Here is a 22,177-nt window from a genome sequence, read left to right on the forward strand (position 1 = left end):
CTCTGCTAAATATATATATTTGGGGGTTCTAAGTAATTTTCTAGCAAAAAATACTGATTTTTAACTTGTAAGCAGCAAATGTCAGAAAAAGGCTTGGGCAAGAAGGGGTAAATGAACAAGCTGAAGTTAGAAGCTAATTGGCTACCATGCACAGCTGCACCAGATGTTGGCAGACAGACCAGTTTTAGTAAATCATCCCCCGAGTGTCCAGGACACACAGCAGCATTCTTTGCTTTGGTGCTGGTTTCAGCTGGACTGTACCAAGGAAATATATTACACTGATCCAGGGTAGTCAGCATGCAGGGCCATCCCCTCATTCGGAACCTGCGCTGACTCCTATCTTCTGCCCAGACCTGCTCTGCCTCCCACCCTGTTCAATGCTTTAGTGAAGATTGTAAGGCAGGATGGGGGGAGTGTGTGGATGCATTCATTAAAAAAAGTAATTTTTCTTTTGGCCACCAGTATCTGTAAAATATAAGATTTGGTCCTTTGTACTAAAAAGTTTTGAAGACCCCTGGTTTAGATGAACTGAAATCGCAGTTGATTACATGTAAGCTGGCATTTGTCAATGTATTTAAAATTATGCCTGTGACACAACAGTGGTAGCATACAGTCTTTTCTGCTAGAACAATGAGAGAGTTAACAGCTGTATGCGCCGATGTCAGCTTATCCCTGCTCCTCTCCCCCAAAGGACCATCACACTTTACTTTATCTTCTGTTGCTCTGCACATAATTTGTGCACTGGCAGCTGGAGATAAAATGCTAAAATGCTAGAGGATCACAAAAAGTTAGTAAAAACTTGCAGTATAATCCTTTTTCATAAACAAACTGCTTTAATGTGCGCCGTCATATTTTAGCTTTTAATATGTATCGTAAGAGCAGCTAGTGAGACACAAAAGCAATACAGATGTTATATGTCCCTGTGATGTCCCAATAAACTTTTTACTATTATGAAAACAAAAAGTTATTGACTTGTACATGTTGCCTTGTACTGTATGAATCTTTTAATTGTGGCCACTTTACATAGTGGTGCATATCTTTCTTTTTAATTTTACTATGGCCAGTATTATTATATCTAGAGTTTTAAAATTAGATATATTGTGTAAGTACAGCTAATCAAAGACATGTTTCAAAACAACTGTGTTCTGTAAAATAAAACATGTTTTATATTTCGGAATATACAAAGACGTAGGCAGTTAAGATGCAAGGTCAAGCCTGGAAGAGCAAATCTAACAAAGAATAATGCATAAATAAACTGACAAATGCTATCCAAAAAATCTTGTTCCAAAGCCAAAAATCTTACTCCACTTTCTAAATTTCCAATATTTGTAAAATCCACTATAGCCAGATGTAGCCGGGTTTTCACAATTCTTTTGACTCAGACCGCAACTTCTTGTCACCCAATTCCATGAAATGCTGCATACATATTTGGGTACTGCAGGGACGGTGCTTGGAACCATAGAGTACATTTGGGAAAGGAAAGGTGATGGCAACCAAAGAGGGGAAGAGCAAGCAGGAAAACCAGTTACAGTAGATAAAATGCCAGCATTAAGAATTAGCGCCCAGGTTAGCTTATCCCTTGAGCGAGTTTAAGGGGAACTTGTCAGGACTCAAATATCGGAGCTTCCATTTCCGACTTGTTTTTGAAGGCGGCATCTCTGGGGCTGCCATTCTTATCCTTGCTGCGGTTTTTAGAGAGTCACTGACCTAGAACTAGGTTGTGCATATTGGGTGTCTCAATGCATCACTGAATGCATGCTTGTTTCAGATCAGACTTACTAGGTAGTGAAGTACACCTAAGAATGTACCCTTTTTAAAACAAGCTAGAAAATGGTTCTATTTTACAGAGAATTTTCAGTCATTTGTATAAAAATTTAAATGCTGTAGATGCTGACTTTTAATAAACACGATAACCAGTCCAGGCATCCAGCTCTGTCTTCACCCAGGCTAACTCTTTGCCAGTCTTTGGGTGCCTGGCACTGCCATCTTGCTTGTAGGAAGGTGGATGAGACTTCCTGTAGCTTCATAACCGACTCTCCACTGCGCATACTTTAGTGCAGCATTTTCTGAATGGACTCGCAGCCTCCTGGGACATGTGACGTGTCCCATGAGGTTGCGAGTGTGGTGGCAAACTCCTTCTCTGCTCACCTAAGCTGGTACCCACTTTCAGAAAAAAAATATAAAATAGTGGGAGTGGGAAGGGAAGTGGGACTTTGAAATGTTTTAGGTGAAGTCCCACTTTAATAAAGTTTATCACTAAAGGACGACCTTACATTATTAAAAAGAGATTATTAGTGTTCTGTAAAATAGCCCAATGGTTATAAAAAGTGGCAGGCTGTATCTTCACCCAGCATAGAGGGTCAGTAAGAAAAAGAGGAAGCCCTGAACAACACATGTAGGCCACTTTTTCAAACGTTTTTTCTTTTTGCTGTTTTTTGGCAGGTCGTAGGATATAAAAAATATATTTCTGTATAGAGAACATTGGTCGACTATGATGTTCTATTCTTTGTCTCCTTTTTACTTTTTTTTTTTTTTCTCAAATACACATGACAATGGAAGAACAAGGTCAGGGTCTCTTAACACAATGGATTTTGGTTCCATATGGGATGCCTTCTGGCATTATCTGCTGTGTGCACGTTACTTTTTAGCATGCATTTGTGCATGTTGAAATGTTTATGGCCCTTTAGGTTTACCATGTGTGCACTCAAATTTGTCCCTATATATGGTGTGAATTCTGGAAACTTCTGGTCTCTTTTAAAGTAGCTGTGTTCATTGTTCTGTCGTCTTCTATAATGCCATGCAGTCTTGCCGCGTGTCGAGTCTATTCATTCTCAGTTGGCTGGCAGCACTCTCTTTATTATCCTGACATTTAGACAATGTCTAGGAATAAGCTTTTGGAGTTATTTAATGTATGCACCGTTATTACCACCTGTGCAGTTAAGTATCTGAGATTAAGCCTTCGAATTATGCCTGAACCCAGACAAAATTGATGACTTTAGCAGTTTCTGTACCGTTTGCAGCATTAAAATGTTCTGCAGTACTTTTATATTGTCCCTATTGTCTAGTAACAGTTGTGACTAAAATACCATGTTACAAAGGTAAGCATGCTTTTAAAAGCAGTCGGTTGGCAATGCTGTGATAATTCAGCTACTAGACACTAAAAGGTTTGAGGTTTGCAATTTGAAGTTAATTTTAAATTAGCATTTTTAACAATAAAGGGTCTTGTGGCCATGCGCTTTGCTGAAAATTGCTGATAGTAAACCCTGTCATTCAGAAAGAAAGAGCTCTGAGGTGGTCTCACTCATTGACCACATCATTTTATTCATGTGTTTCAAAGAAAGCTGCAAGTTTTCATACAGTAAAAATGTTATACCCTAATCAGGTATAGAAAGACAGGTTTTTGAAAGCAGATGTAACCTCTGGTGGTTTTGATAGAGATTTCAGGAGCCGTCATGAGAGAAATACGGTGGGCTGCCATTGCTGATATAGAAGCACTCATTCGCTTGTTGTCATGTTGATCTCCTGCACTTAGAGTTACTGACCCTTCAGTATGCAGCAGTTTAAGTCAAAACTCCTTGTTCGCAAGTGCATTTCTGGTTGGTGGCTCAACAAGTGGTAAAGCTTAAGGATCGCCATGACAGTCCTGCAACTCGCTTTTTCAGAAGGCAGTTGGCCCTGGTCTTGGCCAGATTGTTACACTGAGATGGTGATGTCTTCTTGTCCCTTTAACTAGCTCATCCGTTTGGAGTTAATCAGTGGTAAAAAAAAAGATTTTCTAAAAGTGAAAAAGGTAATGAACTGAAAATGTCACCTCCCTTATAAATGTTATATTGCTTCTCTTTAATGTTAATAATAATCTGTAGTGTAAGATACAAAGGTGGGTGCCCTGGTAGAAGCTGAGTTTTGTATGAACACAGGCTAAGAGACTATACTCAATATCTTACCCAAGGATAATATCTTATCCTTGCTGTAAAACAACCCCCAGTCTACTTGCTCCACCCGTACATAGAGGATAGGAGTGGAGCTTTCTTCCTAAACACATGCATGCTGTGAAACCTTGAACGCTTTGCCTTAGTTTGCACAAAGTATGTGGTTTAAAGCATCAGCAGCATAGATGGGAACATTTTCTTTTCACTGACTACTAATTCCTAATATAATTGGGGGGCTTTTTAGTCACTGGCAGCCAACATAGTAAATCAGGTTGGTTTATGACGGTCTTTGGAAATGGGACCTTTCTACTATTATCAGTGTAAATGAGACGAATATTCGGCATTCAAGGCCAACAATGTAAGCGTGCTATCAGAGGTGTAGACTTCCAGCCAGCAATGCATACTACTGAGTACTGGGATAATTGTGGAGAGTGAATAGCAGGGGTCCATTAAATCCCTGTTGGGGATAGATATAGTCCATTATTATTGGCGTTCTAATTTAAAAAATGGTGCCAAAACTATTTGTGAAATTAGTGGAAAAAACGAAGTATAAAGCTGCTACCTTACAATGTTAATTTAACCATATACGTAAATATACCCAAAGCGGTGCTATATAGATTATAACGTGTAATGCAACAGTTCTTACAATTGAAATGGTTATTGAAATGAAATTGTGGTCAATGTTTTATTAACTTTTTCTATGCCACATTATTATGATTACCTCTTGTAAATGTCAATAACATTCGAATGCAGGTAGTTTATGCAGACTAAGCCCACAGTGCACTGTGAATGGTAATTTAAGTTAAGGCAGCCTTTGCATTACAGTTTGCACAGTGTCTCTAGACCTGTAATCACCTTCTGAGATGCAGCTTAGGAAACGGGCAAGCCAAATGTCAAACCAAATGGTTATACTAATTTCACATTGAAAATACATAGTAAATTCATATTAAAGGGCTCGTTTACACCTGATTTGCTCTTTGAAGGGTGATCTGCATTCCAATTACTCTTTAGAGAGTATTCTATGGACAGGGAAGAGGCATTGTATTGCCTCCTTACCACCTCTTTTAACCTTGTAAAGACCAGACAACTGCACGCATTGCGCGCAGTTGTGGGGCAGTTGCAGTACAGCACCATTCACTTAAATGGGTTGTGCTGGGCAGGCGATACCGCTCAATGACTGCAATAGGGTGTATAAATCCTGCCGCAAAGCAACGCACTGTGGCATGTGTACACCCCCAGCTTTTGCCTTTGCAGCAAAAGGGGAACAGTTGAGGGGCATAGAAACACGGCTCAAACACAGGGTTTCCTTTGTCAAAGCTTAATTGAACAAGCTAAAGTTAGAATCTACCCTAATGCATACAAAGTTCCTGTCTTCTGGGACTGATTGATTGACCATGTTTTGGAGATTCATTTCGTCTTCCCTCATATAGTGTAAAGAGCAGTGATATAGTAACTAATGACAGCTGTTTAACAATCGGTCTTCGTTTTACTACCACTCAACGAATTCTGGGAATTTTTTATGTGAACCTATTAAAAATGTATTTTCAGTCACAGTCCATGTCTGGGAGACCTGCAGTGACAATAAGAGAATGAACAGAGCTAAACTATTGTTCAGCACTAACCAGGAGGCATGCGTAGTAATAAAATATGATTGTGTGTATATATATATATATATATATATATATATATATAAAATTATACCCATCACATTTTTGTAAATATTTTATTATATCTTTTCATGTGACAAGACTGAAGAAATTACACTTTGCTACAATGTAAAATAGTGAGTTTACAACTTGTATAACAGTGTAAATTTGCTGTTCCCTCAAAATAACTCAACAGACAGCCATTAATGTCTAAACCTCTGGCAAAAAAAGGGAGTACACCCCTAAGTGAAAATGTCAAAATTCGGCCCAATTAGCCATTTTCCCTCCCCGGTGTCATGTGACATGTTGCCACCATTTTTTTCCAGCATTGCCTTAACCCTCTTGGGCATAGAGTTCACCAGAGCTTCACAGGTTGCCACTGGAGTCCTCTTCCACTCCTTCATGATATCACGGAGCTGGTGGATGTTAGAGACCTTGCGCTCCTCCACCTCCTGTTTGAGGATGCCCCACAGATGCTCGATAGGGTTTAGGTCTGGAGACCTGCTTGGCCAGTCCATCACCTTTACCCTCCGCTTCTTTAGCAAGGCAGTGTTCGTCTTGGAGGTGTGTTCGTTATCATGTTATGTTGGAATACTGCCATGCGGCCCAGTCCCTGAAGTAAGGGGATCATGCTTTGCTTCAGTGTTTCACAGTACATGTTGGCATTCATGGTTCCCTCAATGAACTATAGCTCCCCAGTGCCGGCAGCACCCATTCCGCCCCAGACCATGACACTCCCACCACCATGCTTTACTGTAAGCAAGACACACTTGTTATTGTACTCCTCGCCTGGTTGCCCCGACATACACTTGACACCATCTGAACCAAATCTTGGTCTCAGCAGACCACGGGACATGGTTCCAGTAATCCATGGCTTTAGTCTGCTTGTCTTCAGTAAACTGTTTGCGGGCTTTCTTATGCATCATCTTTAGAAGAGGCTTCTTACTGGGACGACAGCCCTGCAGACCAATTTGTTGCAGTGTGCGGTGTATAGTCTGAGCACTGACAAGCTGACCCCCCCCACCCCTTTAACATCTGCACCAATGCTGGCAGCACTCATACGTCTATTTTGATGCTGCGCATGTGCACTCGACTTCTTTGGTCGACCACGGTGAGGCCTGTTCTGAGTGGAATCTGTCCTGTTAAACCGCTGTATGGTCTTGGCCACTGTGCTGCAGCTCAGTTTTAGGGTCTTGGCAATCTTTTTAGCCTAGGCCATCTTTATGTAGAGCAACAATTCTTTTCTCTTTCCTTCATCGACGAACACAGCTCTCCATAAATCATAACTACTGGGTTATATTGCCTTCTCCAGGAGTAGGACTAGGCAGACCAAAAAACACCTGGCTACGCCAATGGGCCGTTCTCAGCTTGGTATATAATCCCCCTCTCTGCTCTAGGTAATCAGTTTTAATCTGTCTAGTCAGGGTCCCCCCAGTCCAGCCAGCGAGCGCATGCAGACTGCAACATAGCCTCAGGGACAGAGGCTGGCCCGTGAAGTAGACGTTCCGCAGGGTCACATATGACCAGGCTTGGGTCTGAGTCGCAACGGTCCCTTGACCAACAGCTCCCCTACTTCAGTGGCAAGGATTCAGTCTTGAGCGTTACCCGCACCATGGAAGGTTAAGTACAGTCCCCCCTCTCCCCTTTTGGCGTTTTTTGAAGTTGACGAGGTTAACCTTCAGGGACGGTCGGACCTGCCTGCAGGTTCCCTCTTCCCATTCTTAAATCCCTCAGTGAGCTGGGCTCCCCCCCCCACTCCCTCCCCCTCTGTCTGGAGCAGAGACCCCTGGGGTCTGCCCCGCTATCCCCACTCTGTAAGGGTCCTGGGATAGTGCCTGTCCTGCCCTGGTAGTCTGGAGGGGTCCCAGTGTAGGAGACCCCTAGGTGCATGCCCTACTTTTTGCTGTGTGGGTATAGTGCAGGGGGGTCCCAGTTCAGAGACTGGGGCAGAGTGCACTGCGGAGTCTCCCCTGAACGTGTGTCCTACCTTCAGGGGGGGTCCCCTTGCAGAGGGTGCAGCGTTACAGAGCGCACAGGGAAGATCCTGGCAGCATGCTGTAGCTGATGGCGTGATGTCACGGGGGCCATTTTCCCTTAGTCTGGCTAGTCTCCGGTTGGTGGCCATGTTTGTGTAGTCCGATGATGTCACGAGGGCCATTTTCCCTTAGTCCGGGAGATTCTGGAGATGATCGAAGCCTCATGGGGATGTTGAAGCTCCTCCTCTTCCTCTTTCTCCTCAGTTTCCTCTTCCTGTGCCCAAGACATATGAACAGGGATGGCGTCCATAATGATGCTGGGTTTGAATTCTCAGCACTCCTCTGGTCGGTAGGGTGAGTCCTTTGGGGTCCCTTTTATCTCTCTCTCTCTCTCTACTGTTACCCAGAGCTTTGAGGAGGGGATCCTTTACTGGTGCCAAAAGATTGTTTATGTACTGCAAGGTCTTAATGTCCGCAGCTGCCTGCACATTACACTCTACCAGCCTTATCTTGCGGTGATTATGTAAGTGCAACACCTTTTATATATTAATAAAGTTTTGGGGTAATGCACCATTGGCTGTTCCTTTTGTTCCATTGTACTTGAGAATACCTGGGGATGAAGTAAAAGGAACATTGAAGGTTATAAGAGATCAACCACAAGAAACCCAAGCGTTGATCCACTGTGGCAGATGGGGGAAGGCCCTTAAATGGGCAGATTTATGCTTTAGAACGGCACCCATCTGGTAAGAGGCTATTTTGTTATCTCTTCCACGAGGTGTGGAGAAGCGCACTATCCCTTTCACAACACAGGGAGTCATCACTCTTGGGGTGGCTGTTTTGCCCTTATATTCCTATCTGCTGGTAAGAAGTAAATTCTGAAGATGGTGGGATTCACGATACATGAATCAGACACGTTTTTGTTTGGAATATTCACTGTTGGATTTATTTCACCACACGGAGTCATCAGTGTTATTTGTTCATCCAGAATCTGAGGGTTTTGGACATTCTTTTTGGGACACTGTTTATTAGACCCTATCACACCCCTTTGGGGGATCTCACATGTAGTGGGAATCACTATAGTCACCTTATCTGTTATATTGTGTTATCAGTATTCATTGTGTTATCCGTTTTTACTGGTTCTTATCACACCCCTTTGGGGAATTTCACATTCACAATTCTTTGTTTGTGGGAAGCAATACCGTCACATCATTTGTCAATTTTTATTACAGCATCACATGTTGTTATATTTGTTATATCACATAATAGTGAGATTATTTTTGTTTAGCGCACCAGACCACTTTATTTTCATTCACATTTCCAAATCAGTTATTTGGACCTTTGGTTGCAGCTTATTTAAATTTATCAGCGCACCCTTTTCACACTTTTAATGATTTATGGAGTGCTGTGTCCGTTGATGATCTCTCAGAAATGGGTTTTACGGCAAGTACAAAAATCTAATTTTTTCCACATCCTCACAGAGTTCTTTGCCATGAGGTACCATGTTGAACTTCCAGTGACCAGTATAAGAGAGTGAGAGCGAAAACACCAAATTGAACACACTCCCCATTGACACCTGAGACCTTGTAACACTAATGGGTCACATGAAACCAGGGAGGGAAAATGGGTAATTGGGCTCAGTTTGGACATTTTCACTTGGGAGTTCTCACTTTTTTTTTGCCAGCGGTTTAGACATTAATGGCTGTGTGTTGAGTTATTTTGAAGGGAAAGCAAATTTACACTGTTATACAAACTGTACACTCACTACTTTACATTGTAGCAAAGTGTCATTTCTTCAGTGTTACATGAAAAGATATAATAAAATATTTACATAAATGTGAAGGGTGTACTCACTTTTGTCAGATACTGTAAACTACAAATTACTGATAGAGTTGTTTAAACCTTAAAACACATTGACAGTGTTTTTTTTTTTTTACTTTAAACTGGTCTCTTATGTGCAGTAGGTCTAAATAACATTGTAATACAGATTCTAGTTCTTCTTAATACTTGTCCTCTGTTAATTGTAATATTCTGTAAGTAATTTACTGCATGCAGAAGAGTTAATGTGTGTAGAGTTATATCTGTATGTTCAGCCGAACTTACAATCGGCAAACCTAGGTCCATGTAAATGGGTTTTCCTAAAGTGACTGCCTATCTTCCCTAGTGCTGTACACAATACTAGATTACCAGCTTTCAAAGAGAAGTAATTATGAGGCTTCCCAGTGCTGCAGAACACAGCCCCATGCACAACATCAGATCTTCATGAGGATATATTAATATTTATGTGCTACGTTTTCTGCTAGAAGTAAAGGTGTTAATGAGTATTATAAATCAGTGGGTAGCAGCCTCCTCTAGCAGAAAATGTGATTCGTGACAAGGAGTGTTAAAGAGCCCAGCATTGTCTCCTGGCAAGGACTGGTTTAAAGCTATGGCCATTTTGCCCTTATTTAAAGAATATTATGTTAAGTAACATATTGCCCAGCTTGCTGTGGGAAAGACCTAAATTACTGATTTTCTCTTAGCTTTAGGGAAAACTCAATTTAAGAATATTCTTAGATTACTAACATGGCTTAAGAAAGCTTTAAGCAGATGCCCTAAGCAAACTACCAAAGAGCTGCTTTACCCCGTATACCAAAGTTGTTTGATTGGCTGGCAGCATCAGCAAACAGAGCATGCCATTTTGTTTGGTGACCAATCATTGGGGGTAATTCAGAATCTTGGTGCAGTGCTTATCAATGAACACACAGGGTATAAGGACATCATGTGTAATCCAGAACTTCTCTGGATTCATTTTAACTGTGAAAGACTATGATTGGAGTTCTAAAAATTCGAAAATAAGTCCAAGTCAGAGCAAAAATCCTCAAACCTAAAATATATCTATGATCAAATGTATAATCATGATATTCATTTCTACATTGAATTTCAATTATTCTAGCCTACTCCTATTATTCTGAGCTATCCTAAAATTTCTAAACTTTGTGAAGATTTCCACACATTTATTTATTGAATTGTGTGATGCGTATTCATTGTGCCCTGTGTATAGGCACTGATGTACCACACATTTCACAGAGCGGGCCTTCTGAACTACAGAGGTGCTGACAAAGAGTTTCAGGAGGCGGAGTGAGTACAGGAATCAGTTTGTTGGCTGCATGGTACCATGAAATAAGTAGAAATCTAGGGATATAGAATTGAGGGTAAACCGTAGAGGAGAACTTGCAAAGCATGTAGGGAATCCAGGAAATTGTGGAAAGAGATGATCAGCAGACAGGCAGCACTCACAACATGAAAGGAGATTTTTTTTTTAAGTAAGTTTGTATTGTATTGTCAAAAAGAGAACTTTAGTTTGTAATATACCACTGATGTTATAAAATGAAAGTGTACACTGTGGCCATAGATCCTTATTTAACATACTCGTTTTTATGTACCTTGGTATTTATTTTATAATGGAAGTATCTGAAATGTTTTTAATCGCATGATAGTTCTCAAATATGTATCTAAATATACCGTGTATATATCCAGATATTTACATTGTGAATATTTAATGGGTGTCCAGAAAAATGCCCAATTATTCAAAGGCCCCTAGATTTTCAGCCACAGCTCCGACCTATCTTCCTAGAACCCAGACCAGTCCCAGGGAATACAGGATTCTTGGTACATATGTCTATAGTAATTCTGTTTTTAAGTTTTCATATTAGTAATATTCAGAGTTTGACTAATTTTATATAGAACCAAGCTGCCACCAAAACATAAATGGCATTACAGCACTATAATGAAGCCTTTTAGTAAAAAAGCAAGGGTGTTGATTTACTAAAACTAGAGAGTGCAAAATATGGTGCAGTTCTGCTTCCCAATTTTTTATTTTTTTTATCAAAACGTTTTGAGTTTTTAACAAGGTATAAAACATACAGGAAGAATGATACATAGTATGTAACATCATAACACAATGGAATGAACGATGGTTAATACCTAATGTACAGAATGAAACATTGGTATAAAGCAAGGATCAACAAGCCACTGTCTAACATACTTTCTATGTAGTTGAAGGCCTTGTCCATGGAGTCCAAGGGTTCCAATACTTCTGAAAAGTAGCTAATCTGCCAAAATGTGTAGCTAGCTGCCGTTCGTATTCATATGTAACATTAATTGTAGCAATCACTGCGGAGATGTTCAATGCTCTATCTCATTTCCAGGTCCTAGTGATTGTTAGTTTAGATGCCAAAAGAATATGGGCAACAATGACCCGGAAAGTAGGAGGAAAGTTGTCTATTTCCACATTAAGTAGAGCTAAAGCTGGGTTTGGTGGAGTCAATATGCCAGTGACAGAATAGATCAATTGAAATATCTGGTTCCAAAAACTGGTTAGATTTTTAAACATCCAAAAGGTGGGATAAAGGTTGCCAGCCTGACCCCAGCCGCGCTAGCACAAGGGATAATGGGATGGGTAAAAGTTTGATAATCTATATTGTGTGAGGTACCATCTTGATTGCACTTTATGGGATAATTCCCAGTGATTGTACATGTATCGAAATGCTGTGTTCCATTGATCTAGAGTGTAAGAGTGTTGTAGGTTGGTTTCCTATTTTAAAATAGGGTTGGTTTTGGTGAACTGTATTTTGGATTGCAGCGTCTAGTAGAAAAGAGATATACCCTTAGGGAGTGATGTATTATTGATATAAAGCGTAGATCTGGGAAGGGAGGGAGATCTTTGGAATAGGGTTGGTTTGCAAGAATTTAGCAATGCGTAAATGTGTGAAGGATTTAGAGGTAGGGATTCCGTATTTGGATTGGAGCTTAGAAAAGGGTTTCAGTATGTTGTCATGTGTAATGTCTGTTATCCATTGGATGTGCAGGTCTTTCCACTTTTGAAGGGGAAGATATGGTATGAGATTTTCTAAAGTTGAGAGTGGTATGCATAGGTGTTGTGGATTGCAGAAATATTGCTGATATTTCAGAAGATTCCTCCAGGCTTTCAAGGAGGATTTGAACCGTGATGGGTAAGTGAGTAAATGTGAGAGATTTCCAGCAATCCACCAGTAACAAAGCAGATAGTTGATCTGTCTTGGTCAATGCTAACTCTATGCGTGCCCATTGAGTTTCAGGTTTCAGTTTTTATTTTTTTATTTTTTTTATCCAAGCTGCATTGAACAAGTTGAAGTTAGGGGCTTATTGGCTACCATGCATGCACAGCTGCACCAAATTTTGCACTCTCCAGTTTAAGTAAATCAACCCCAATGTATGTAAGCAGATGAAAGTCCCATTTGTATGCTGTGTGTTGAACCTTTATGCTTATGCACCTGGTGGCCAAGAAGAATGCCTGAGTGGGTGATCAACCTTTGTATCGAACAATATTTGTTAGCTTAAGGTGAATATTTTCAAGTTTATTTTGTAATTTTTCTTGTAAAATGTATGCTGTAGTAGTTCAACCTCTTATCTTTTCAGTTTCTTTATCCCTTTTAATATTTTATTGTTGCATTCTAAATATTCTACAGCTTTGGCGATTATATAATATATAGTAAGAATAAAACTAAAGTTTCCCCCATTCCTTATCCAAGCTGGTTAGATATGACAAGTGTTTCCTCCAACACACTGGCAGTGCCCAGACTGCAGTGTAGCAGAGGTGCTGTTACATAAAGATATCTCCGGCACAAGCCTTTATAAAGTGTGGTCAATAAAAAGCACCCAGCCATATAACACTTTCACTGCCATTTTATGCTGCTTTTATGGTGTACAATTGAATTGATAGCACTTCAGCTGGAAATTAAAGAGCAGTATCAAATGTATAATGTATTTATTAGGACTTCGTTTGGGAAGCAGATCAGTATCTAGGATGTCACACATGGTTCCTCAGAACATTAAGAGATAGCGTTTTTATTTTAATATAGTTGTGTTTGAATGTGATCACCTCTACAGTTAGTAGGGAGTGATTTAAATGAATACGGGTTTGGACTTTTTGCTAGTTGAATTTAAAATTTATAGTATATTTTCAATAACATTTTAAGTTATTGCTACACTTACCTAAAAGCCCTTTTTACAATATATTTTACAGATATTTTTCATTTTATTTTGTTTTCTATACAGAATTATGGTTGCTCCTTTTAGTGCTCAACTTTAATATCAGGGAATGTGATTAAAATCTCTGCTTAAAGCAAAGCAAACCTGAAATGGGTACAAAAGTTCTAATCAGTTTCTGGCACTGCCTAACAAGCTGCTGTATTTGTATATTCAGTGTCCTAAATTTGGAGGTCTTCTAGCATGAAAATATCTATCCAGCTTCCTGGGTCAAAGGCCTGGCTCCAGCCTCTATGCCTACTATTTGCCAGTGAAGCCACCCATGGCAGTGATGAGCTAATAGTGAGGGTTATGACAGGAGAAAGAGTTTAGTTTGTAGAGTAAAATAGGTTATTCCTTTCTTAGGGTATGGGGAATGTGAATAAAACTGGAAAATAGACTCAGGGACAGCTACTGTTGGTACGGGTTTCAAGGATTGGAGGAAGTGGGTGATTCTTGCATATGTAGAAGAAAAAGGGGGAGGTGTATGGCGCTGCCTGTAAATTACTTCCTAATTGGTTAAAAAACTTCACTAAAGTGCAACAGTGCAATTTTTTTTTTTCATTATACATCCTAGGATTATAGTTACAGAGGTAGGCTGCAGCCAGTTATATTTGGATTCTAGTATACCCTAAGCGCGGATTTTTTTATATATATATTTTTTTTTATATATTCTTGCATATGTGTATGGGATGTTATGGTCCCAATGCAGTTTGTCAACTTTCTTCAGATGTTTGTTAGCAAAGAGGTCGACTAAGGTTGTGATTCCAAAAAGTGCCAGTGCGATTTTCTTAGGTCAGGTAGAAATGTGGATAGATTTTTAAAGGGTATTGGTAATGCGCTCATGGGTAGGTTATGGGAGTGTATGGTCAAGTGTTTTTTCCAGGCTTCTAGGGATGCATCGGTTGAAGGGATGTTTTGTTGTATTTGTGGGAACATCCTGCTGTGGTAAGGAGCAGCAGGTCTATTGGGGTATATTGCTGGGAGGATGAGGTTTCCATAATGAACCACATTTTCTCAGTTTTTGGGTGCCACTAATAGTATATTTGGTCTAGTATGGAGGCATAATAGTAATTCCTGATATTAGGAAGACCAACTCCTCCTCGGTTATGGGGTTTAGTTAAGATGTAGCTAGCACATATGGGCAGTTTTGAGTCCCATACAAATTTTAAAAGTTGTCTTTGAGTTGAGCTAAAAAAAAAAAGGGTTGAGGAAAAGGGATGACCTGCGTGCGGAATAAATAAAGAAGTTTGGGGAGCACTATCATTTTATAGTCACAATTTTACCTAATATGGAGAGGCTTGTGAATCACCGTGAGCCTAGGAGATGAGGAAGGCGCCACAAGAAGGTTTGGTAGTTCAGGCCAAATAATTCGCCCATAGTGGGGCTAGCTGAATCCCTAGGTAGGGGATGGAGGTGCTTACCTCAGGGCTTGACAAATTTTCCTGAAATCTAGGAGCCAGCTAAAAAAGTTAGGAGCCAGTTTTTTTTTTTTTTAAACTAACAACCAAGCTTTATTTAATAAAACAGATACTAAATTTACACATAAATACGACTAGAACCCCACTCTCCTCTATAGCGCAATTGGATGAAAATAGACTGTCTGTCTCTTTCCATCTGATGCCATCTGATCTGATCCAAGGGATGGATAGAAAATAAAACCACCATCCGTCTGCTTTTGGCAGACAGGATCAGATGGCGGCAGATTACTGCTCCATAGAGGAGAATGAAGGGTCCGATCAGGTCTGCCTGAAAAACTGACAGGCGGACCTGATCAGACAGCCCGTGTGAAAGGGGCCTTCGGCTGTGGCATGGCGATGAGGAAAAAAAAAAAAAAAAGATTATATATATTTTTTTATTTTTTTTAATAATAATTGGGAAAAAAAAGAAATTTTTTTTATTTTTTTTAATAATTAAAAAAAAAGATAAAAATATTATTTTTTTTTTTTTACATTTAAAAAATAAATTAAATAAATAATAACCACACTCCCTGTCAAAGGTAACTAACTGGACAGGGAGATGGTAATGCATTGAGAACAAACAGGCAGTGGAAACAGTCATTACAACAGTCATTACTCCCGGCCACCACAAGAGGGCGCCAGTTCCCCATTGGAAGCCTCTCATCTCAAGTAGGCCGAAAAGCCGGGGCCTCAATTTTCGGATGGCGCGGAAGTCCGTGTACTCCGTGCGCGAAAGTCCATGCAAAAATGACAGGACACCTTCTGCAGGGCACCCCAGGTGCCAGGTCGCTAATTCTAGTCGCAAATGCGACCTGGCGCCCGGGTTTTGTCGAGCCCTGGCTTACCTATGTATACGGCAGGCTATTCCTGAGTTGAGTTACTAATTTTGGAGGAAGACCCGGGGGCTGTAGTTGGGATTGAGAAGCGTAAAGCTTATAATATGATACAAAGCTGAAGTAATGAAGAGTTTCCTGGATCACCTTTAACGACTGGGAAGGGTTTATGACCATGAGAATCACACCATCTGCAACGAGGCTGGTTTTGTGATCCACCAATTCATAGGAAATACCTGAGATACACGGGCCTGATCTGATCTTTGCAGACAGGGGCTCCATTAGCAAAGCAAATATAATTGGGGAGAGGGGGCAAACAATTGGTGATTTCAAATGTAGTGGAGAGGGTCCCTCCCGAGAGCACTCTGGCCATCAAGTGATTCCAAATTCAGTAAGGACTGCCTGTAAAAATCTCCCGTGGACCCGTGAATGCCTTCTTTGCATCTAAGGATAATAGTAGAGAAGGCGTTTGCGTTCACGTAGCATGATGGATGAGGTTACGAACTCGCCTGGAGGCTTGTTCACTAGGGACAAACCTGACCTTGTCGGGGTGCACTAGGGCTGGGAGGTGCTGTAGTAATCTATTGGCGGTTATTTTAGCAAACCGTTTGATGTCCGTGTTCATAAGTGAAATTGGTCTGTAATTTGCAGTTGAAAAGGGTTTTTTTTTTTGGGCTTACAGTATCTCACAAAAGTGAGTACACCGCTCACGTTTTTGTAAATCTTTTATTATATCTTTTCATGTGACAACACTGAAGAAATTACACTTTGCTACAATATAAAGTAGTGAGTGTACAGCTTGCATAACATTGTGTAAATTTGCTGTCCCTTCAAAATAACTCCACACACAGCCATTAATGTCTAAACTGCTGGCAACAAAAGTGAATACACCCCTAAGTGAAAATATTAGAATTGGGACCAATTAGCCATTTTTCCTCCCTGGTGGACTCGTTTGTGTTACAAGGTCTCAGGTTTTTATGGGGAGCAGGTGTGTTAAATTTGGTGTTATCGCTCTCACTCTCATACTGGTCACTGGAAGTTCAACATGGCACCTCATGGCAAAGAACTCTCTGAGGATCTGAAAAAAAGAATTGTTGCTCTACAGAAAGATGGCCTAGGCTATAAGGAGTTTGCCAAGACCCTGAAACTCAGCTGCAGCTTGGTGGCCAAGACCATACAGCAGTTTAACAGGACAGGTTCCACTCAGAACAGGCCTTGCCATGGTCGACCAAAGAAGTTTGCTCAGTGTACTATCCAGAGGTTGTCTTTAGGAAATAGATGTATGAGTGCTGCCAGCAATGCTGCAGAGTTTGAAAGGGTGGGGGGGGTCAGCCTGTCAGTGCTCAGACTATAGGCCGCACACTGCATCAGATTGGCCTGCATGGCTGTCGTCCCAGAAGGAAGCCTCCTCTAAAGATGATGCACAAACCCGCAAACAGTTTGCTGAAGACAAGCAGACTAAGGACATGGAATACTGGAAACATGTCCTGTGGTCTGATGAGACCAAGATAAACCTATTTGATTCAGACAGTGTCAAGCGTGTGTGGTAAAAGGTTGGGACAGAGAATCAAGATGGGCTGCTGGAATAGTCAGTAAATCGATGGAGGCTAGGAAGCTTTGTATGAGGGAATCAGTGGGCTGGGGTGTGCAGGGGTCTTTGTTGAGGTTATATAGAGATGAATAGTAGTCGCTAAACGCATCAGCAATTTTAATGTGGGGGCGGAGGGAGAAATCTTTAGCTCGCTGTGTTTTGACCTGTTGGGCCAGAAGGGTACCTGCTTTATTGCCTAATGCATAAAAGTTCGCTTTAGTGTAAATAAGGTTGCGTTCGTATTTATGAAGGAGAAGGGAATGGAGCTCTTGCTTCAGTTTAAGCAACTTAGTGACTGCCATCTGGAAGGGAGAGATTTTATTTTGTTTTTCAAGTTGGGCAATTTAGGAGATGACCTCGTCAATCTGCTTGAACCTCTGGCATTTAGCTCTCCATTTATTTTTATTTTTTTAAAGTCCCCACATATATAGGCCTTGTATGCTGACCAGAGTGTAAACCTGCCCATGTTGGGTGAGTCATTGAGGTCAAAGAAGGCTTTATGCTCAGACATAATTTCTTGCAGGACCGTGGGATCTGTCAGTAAAGAAGAGTCAAATCGCCAGTGTTTCTGCTGTCCCCGTTGCTGATCTCCCAGAGTGGTGGAGACCGGGGCGTGATCTGACTACTAGAATATTCTGATGTCGGAAATGCATAATGTTTTAAAGGGTCGACTTGTCGACCAAGAAAAAGTCAATGTGCGAATAAGAAAGTTGAGATAAGGAGAAGAAGGTGTAGTCGAGTTCCGAACTATGTTGACATCCACACATCGAAGAGATCTGCTGATTGGATGAAAGGATTCAGGACAGGGAGTCTGTGAAGTTGCTTGACTGAGGTGTCTAAAGAGGGGTCACCTCCTATGATGATGTTGCCACTGTTAAGAGCGTCAATTTTCTTCTTCAGACGTCTGTAGAACCAAAGCTGCTTGGTGTTGGGGCCGTATAAATTGATTAGAGTATATGGGGTCTGGGCTACAGTACATGTAAGTATTAAGTAGTGGCCTTGTGGATTAGCATAGGAGTGGTGGAGTTGAAATTGGAAAGTGTCTTTAACTACCGTTGGGACTCAGTTTTGTCTTTTTGGAACCAGAGGGCGAGAATATTCTGGTCCTAACCCTTAAGCTTGCATGTAGGGGTTTTGGATAGGGCAAAGTGAGTTTCTGGCACAAAGATGATCTCGGCTAGTTGTTTTGTAGCTTCCTTTTGGAGAGTTGCTCTTTTCTGGGGGCTTTTCAGTCCTTTTCCATTCAGCAAGAAGATCTTGAATGGCATGGTTATCGATTGGTGCATTCTGTGGCAGTAGGCAGCTGATGTAGATGGGAGGTCTACTGGTGGCGTGGTACAGAAGAAAGAAAGCGCTGTGGGTTGAAGGTACAAGTAAAGAGCAGTTCAATATGCAGGAGAATCAAAGAGGTTGCGGAGCTGGTGTGGTAACAAGGAGCAAGGAGGTAAAAAAGGGAATCCGTGAACAATACAATGTGCAGTAATTACTGGTAGCGATAACAGGGGGGAGGGAAGTTCTCAGACGGCATCTGGTGGGTACGAGACCAGTGGAGCGAGGTTAGGGCTTCAGTAGTAAAAGAAGCGGTTTCTACCCCACATATCAGTTTTGAAGGGTGACCAGAGACTGTCAAGCATCTTGAAGGGACCAATCTGCTTCCATTTGAGAAGGCAGAGGAGTAGTACGTACTGGGGCATCTTCAGGAATGAGGAGCCAGAAGTGTGTAATCAGCAGCTTGGTGGGGAACCCCCATTTATTGGGTTTGCAGTGGTTTTGAAGCACCTTTTTGATGGTAGTTAGTTGCCATCGGTTTTTCACAGTCGCTTTAGATAAATCTGCGTAAAGGACAACTGAGGTAAAGGGGTCCGGCAGGTTTGGAGTGTGTTAAAGAAATGGATGCGGGCCAGCATGTCTCTCGGCTTAGATTCAGGGAGATGGGATGGCTTTGGAAGCCTGTGGGTTCTGTCTATTTCTAGGTCTCTTTCGGTCAGATTTGGTACAAGAGCGCGCACCAGGGATTGTAAAAAGCGCATTGTCGGGTTGCTGTATTGATTCGGGGATGTTGCGGAACTTTATGTTCTTGCATGACCAGTCCTCGATGTCCGCCAGTCTAAGATTGATTGATTGTGGTTTGTTCTCCTGTTCTGTGTACATGTCTACCATATCGTTGTGGGCGTTGAATAAATCGGACATTTTGGATTTAATGTGGTGAAGTTTGCACGTCCCGCTGTTGCACCACATTTGCCAGGGGGACACTGTGCCAAAGAGGTCAGATTGCAGGGTTTACCTTAGTAAGATTGGCATACTCTTCATTGTCTGTTCTGAGGTTGATAAGATGCAGGGAAGGAGTCTGTTGGGGAAGTCTCTGGGAGTGTGATAGCTGCTAGGTTAGCCAGTACTGGGTTTGTAGCGTGAGAAGGGAGAAGCTGAGCAGCGTGACTGGAGGCGCTGCCAGCACCATCTTGCCTGCGTCCCACTTCTCCTGGTCAGCTTCTGTGAAAACTTTGTGTGCATCCTTCTCTTAGACATTATTCCCAGAGGTAGGCAGATGTCCCTGGATGTAGAGGGAGTGAAAATCGCCCTTCTAGGTAGCTGTGTGGCCGCTAAAATGTAAGGTAAAGAGCAGAGCTACAGGGTCAAGCTGCCATCTGCGGTGTATGCAAGCCACGCACCTAGATACACTTTTAGGGTGTTTTGAAGTAATTTTGTCTTGTTTTATTGAGTCTGTTGCTTGTTAATTCAGTCATACCTGGTCCATAGACTTAGACATAGACCAAGGAAGAGGAACCAGTAAAGCCACAGTCATTGTGCATTCTCCTGCAAAAAGACTGTAGTTTCCCTTTTTGAGGCTAAAGCCGGCCAAAGATGGTACCCGTGGTTGTAGAAAAGAAAATCGCTTGATTCCCCCATCAACACAGTAAGTGCTGAAGTGGGTATCCCTCCCACAGAGCTCTTGTTTTCTCCCAGCAGGCGAGCCATCCCGGCTGAGAGAACACACAGTGATTATTGCTAGCGACTAAAGCTGCTGGCAAAAAGCACATGAAAAATCCCGCAGGCTTCTTGTACCCAAGTTGATTGACGATCCACTTTGGTAGATTCAACCTGCCCACACATGGTTCGAATCTCCAGTCCCTGCTGAACTGGCTGAGATTCCAAATGTCTATGGATGGCTTAAATCTGTGTGAATTAAAAGTATATTTGAGCCATAAACCATCATACCTCCATACATGGTGTTGTCATATCAAAAGTGCTTAGTCCACCCATACACACTTGCGAATAATCTAAATGACGAGCTTTATAATGGTCTGAAAATCCAGATGTTTCCACCATAGTCTTTGCAATTGTATGTTACCAGTCTTAAGTGCAGAGATAGTGGGCCTTCTGAATCTGATCTGAGTCTTTGGTGCAGCAGAAAATCTTATTTCTACTTTGTAATATGGGGGAAAACCTTGTTTCTTGGTGAAAAGAGTCTGTAACTATTCATCTTTAGATACTTTGATGAATAGGTTCATGTTCTGTTCAGGTAGTGATTTTAGATCTGAGCTTACCATGGAGTAAATACTCATTAATAAATTATCTTATTTTATTATTTTTTTTTGTAGGCTGTAGAAGAACTTTTAGAATCTCTGGACCTTGAGAAGAGCAGTTATCACATGGGATTGAGCAGGGTATGTATGTTTTAAAGTATTAGAATGTCTACACGTTATTTTTTTTGTTGTTTTCCCTCAGGTAAGCTGGGACTTTCTGGAAATTGCGGTGTTGGGTTCTTTGGGTTGGTGTTACCAAATTTCCCTCAACACAGCTGTCCATGTTGGCTTTTCAGCAGTTGACCTTATTGAAGCCACAGTGAAAGTGATAGTTTGAGCATGCAAATGTGAACTTGATTGCGACTTAGTAGTAGTAGAGGGGTCTCATGTAAGACACTTTGACAAATAAAAACGAAAATGACCAAAAAAGGGGCCAGAGAAGAGGCCAACAATTCCCCTTCATCATTGCTTCAAATGAAAATGATAATGCTTTCTATAGGACTCAATCTTAAGAGTTTAAGGGAGTATTTGAAGTAAAGGAAAGAACAAAGAAAGTGATGATGTGTGTTGAAAATAATTGTGCAGTCAAGTTGAACTGTCAAATTAAAGAAGTTAATGTGCAAAGTGAAGAGACCTAGGCAACCACCAAAGGGGTGTGTACAGACAGATCAAAGTTCGACAGGGGCCAGCTGAATATTCATTCTATATGTGGCCCTCCTTGTTCGACAGAAGTCAATCGTTAGATCGACTTCTATTGAAAAACCATACTGGAAAATTTTCATCGATCAGTGGCTGCTGATCAGTGTGTTCTGACAGCCTGAAGTCCCTACTGTCAAACTGCAATGTCGCAGCGTGGAGGATTCCTACATCCACCTTACTTGTGTGGTTGGAGAAGTCTGTTTGATTGTTTGTTTTTCTTTTCACCTAGCTTACAATTTCTTGAAATCCTAGTTGAGGTCTATTGTTTCTGATTGGTTGATGTAAGTTACTGTACTTTAAGGCTCCGTTTCCACTATTGCGACTTGTTGTGCGACTTGACACATGTCAAGTCGCACAGCAAGTCAAAAGCCATTCATTTCAATTTGGCCCGTTCTAACTGCTGCGACTTCAGTCGCCGCGACTTGAAAAGTAGTTTGTGCACTACTTTTGGGCCGACTTCAGTGCGACTTCCTT

General features: G+C 41.3%; 1 protein-coding gene across 7 annotated transcripts in view; it reads left to right on the top strand.

The window, feature by feature from the left end:
- The window catches only part of MYO18A (myosin XVIIIA), a 572,782-nt gene that overhangs the window by 375,780 nt on the left and 174,825 nt on the right, over window positions 1-22,177 (top strand). For all 7 annotated transcript variants that reach the window (XM_082245147.1, XM_082245143.1, XM_082245145.1 and 4 more), the window contains one exon: window positions 21,080-21,145. In XM_082245147.1, coding sequence (XP_082101273.1) covers window positions 21,080-21,145 — 66 coding nt within the window. The remainder of the gene's footprint in view (window positions 1-21,079; window positions 21,146-22,177) is intronic.

The sequence above is a fragment of the Pelophylax lessonae genome, assembly GCF_965119305.1.
Source record: "Pelophylax lessonae genome assembly, chromosome: 2".
NCBI classification, from domain to species: domain Eukaryota; kingdom Metazoa; phylum Chordata; class Amphibia; order Anura; family Ranidae; genus Pelophylax; species Pelophylax lessonae.